General features: G+C 16.4%; 1 protein-coding gene across 1 annotated transcript in view, besides 10 other annotated features; it reads left to right on the plus strand.

Annotated features, from left to right (window-relative positions):
* Window positions 1-35: 35 nt before the first annotated feature.
* Window positions 36-156: a microsatellite.
* An 8-nt stretch (window positions 157-164) lies between these two features.
* Window positions 165-287: a microsatellite.
* Window position 288: 1 nt separating this feature from the next.
* Window positions 289-383: a microsatellite.
* A 118-nt stretch (window positions 384-501) lies between these two features.
* Window positions 502-555: a sequence feature (AT_rich).
* Window positions 556-630: 75 nt separating this feature from the next.
* Window positions 631-715: a repeat region.
* Window positions 716-1,176: 461 nt separating this feature from the next.
* Window positions 1,177-1,210: a sequence feature (AT_rich).
* Window positions 1,211-1,445: 235 nt separating this feature from the next.
* Window positions 1,446-1,509: a sequence feature (AT_rich).
* Window positions 1,510-1,667: 158 nt separating this feature from the next.
* Window positions 1,668-1,748: a sequence feature (AT_rich).
* A 169-nt stretch (window positions 1,749-1,917) lies between these two features.
* Window positions 1,918-2,033: a microsatellite.
* Window positions 2,034-2,144: 111 nt separating this feature from the next.
* EDI_032260 (uncharacterized protein) overlaps window positions 2,145-2,273 on the plus strand; it is a gene marked incomplete at both ends in the record, with an annotated part of 315 nt that continues 186 nt past the window's right edge. The window contains one exon of the mRNA XM_001733291.1: window positions 2,145-2,273. This exon is cut by the window's right edge and continues 186 nt beyond it. Within this exon, the coding sequence (XP_001733343.1) occupies window positions 2,145-2,273 (129 nt within the window).
* Window positions 2,169-2,222: a sequence feature (AT_rich).

A 2,273-nucleotide genomic window follows, 5' to 3' on the forward strand; every position in this document is an offset into this window, starting at 1 on the left:
AATAAATGATAAAGAAATAATAAGAGAAAAGATATAATAATAAATAAAATATATAAATGAAAAGATAAATAAAATCAATATAATATAAATAAAATAATAATAAATATAAAAAGAAAGAAGATATAAAATATAAAAAAATAATCAAAATGAAAATAAGATAAAGAAATGTATTAATATATAAGAAAATATATATAAATGTATTCATATTAAAAGAAAATATAAATAATAAGAATATAAAAGTAATAAAATATGATAAATATAAAATATTTAGATAAAATGATGATATATATAATATAATAATAAAAATAAATATAACAATAAAATATATAATTATATAAAAATAAATTACATAAATATAATAATAATAAAATAATAATAAAAATGAATACATACATTGAATCAAATATCATTTCTGAATCATTTATAATTCAGAACAACTGACCATAAAATGATATAAAACATAGACAAATAAAAATGATATTGAATGAATATTTAATTGACATTTTTATTTTTTATTTTTTTTAAGAGCAAAATAATAAAAATTATTATTTTATTGATGCAAAATATTTTGCCCTTTTCTTTTTGATGTTTTTTTATTTAGATGCATTATTTCTTTGCTTATTTTGGTTCCCAACTGCAACAACATAACTAGAATATAACTGAAGATTCGAAGCTTAGATTCATTTTAAGATTCTATGTAGTTTTTCTGATGTGCAACATTCAAATCTCTTTATCTAGAACTGTCATAATATTTAAATTATTTTGTATTATCATTTCACTTAATTTATTAGTTATTGATGACTCTTTTCAATACGTTCATATTAACAACATAAATTAATTAATTTGTAAAAGAAGGAATATAATCTTTTGTACTGATCATTTGGGTATATCCTTTTTATTAATTTTATGATAGATTTCGTAGGTTGTAATATTGTAAATACAATATTACTTAAATGATTGAATCATTGTTTTATACTTTTATTCTTTGTTGATTTCATTATTCACTGATTAATAAACTTAAATTTTATGTATAGAGGTGTTTTGTAATAATTAGATGAATGATTACAATTAATTTAGTAGAAGACTCAATAAATAATAATTAGAATTATTTTCATTTCATAGAGTGGTTGTACCTATTAACTCTTTTTGAAAACCATCACTTAATATTGAGAATTCTATTTTTTTTTTTTAATTTAATTTTATTTTATAAGTAAATTGAGTTTTCTTGTTTATAATTTCTATTTTTTAGTTTTGAACATTTTTTAGTTAACAATCAAAAATTACAATATCATATGAGAGTTGTTAATTGTTATATCTTTAAGTAAAGCTCTAATAAGAAGAACATTATTATAATTTAACTCATCTTTGAAGAGTAATTCAGTTAATTCTCATCTATTTAAACAAAACAAATTATTTTTTCATAATTGAATACAGAATAACCACACTTATTTTAATATTATTCTTTGATAAAATAATGTCTTGTTAAATAATATAAACAATAAAAATATTGATACCAGTTTATTTCATTAAATTATCTATTAATGAAAACAATCTTTTAGTTTCTCAATGAATATTAGTAATTATTGTAGAATATATTTCTAGTATTTGTAATAATATGATTTTCAAATTATGAAGATTAAAATAAACATAAATTCACTATGAAAAACAATAAAAAATTATACACAAATAAAATACAAAATATAATCAATAAAATAATACGCTTATTTTAATATAAAATAATTATTTAACTAAACTAAAAGAGAGTTTAACTTTTATCATTTATTGAATAATAGAATCAAATAAATCAAAGATATATTGTTTTGATATTATGATATAGACAATTTGAATGTCTTTTTATTTAGTAACATTTCTATTATGAACAATAACGAAAGAAAATGAAATCTTCAAACAATTTTCAATGAATTGAAACCAAAAAAAAAATCATTGAATAAATATGTTCAATCAATATATAATTAAATAATACTTTAAGAAATAAGAAAATAACATGTTTATATGTATAAATAACATTAATATTAATTTAATTCATTGTATTAAATTATTGGTTTCATCAGTTTGAATTTAAATCAAGTAATGTTAAATAGTAATAACAAATAACATTATAAATAAGAATATAACATCATTATATGACAATAAATATCAATACAATGTTTATTATTTTAGAGAATAATATATTTTATTCAATATTATATTTTTATTATTTAGGGGGTATACATCAACTTCATTTTGAAAATATTTATTTTAACAAAAATAAA

This window comes from Entamoeba dispar, genomic scaffold (assembly GCF_000209125.1).
Source record: "Entamoeba dispar SAW760 scf_1105229459955 genomic scaffold, whole genome shotgun sequence".
NCBI lineage: Eukaryota > Evosea > Mastigamoebida > Endamoebidae > Entamoeba > Entamoeba dispar.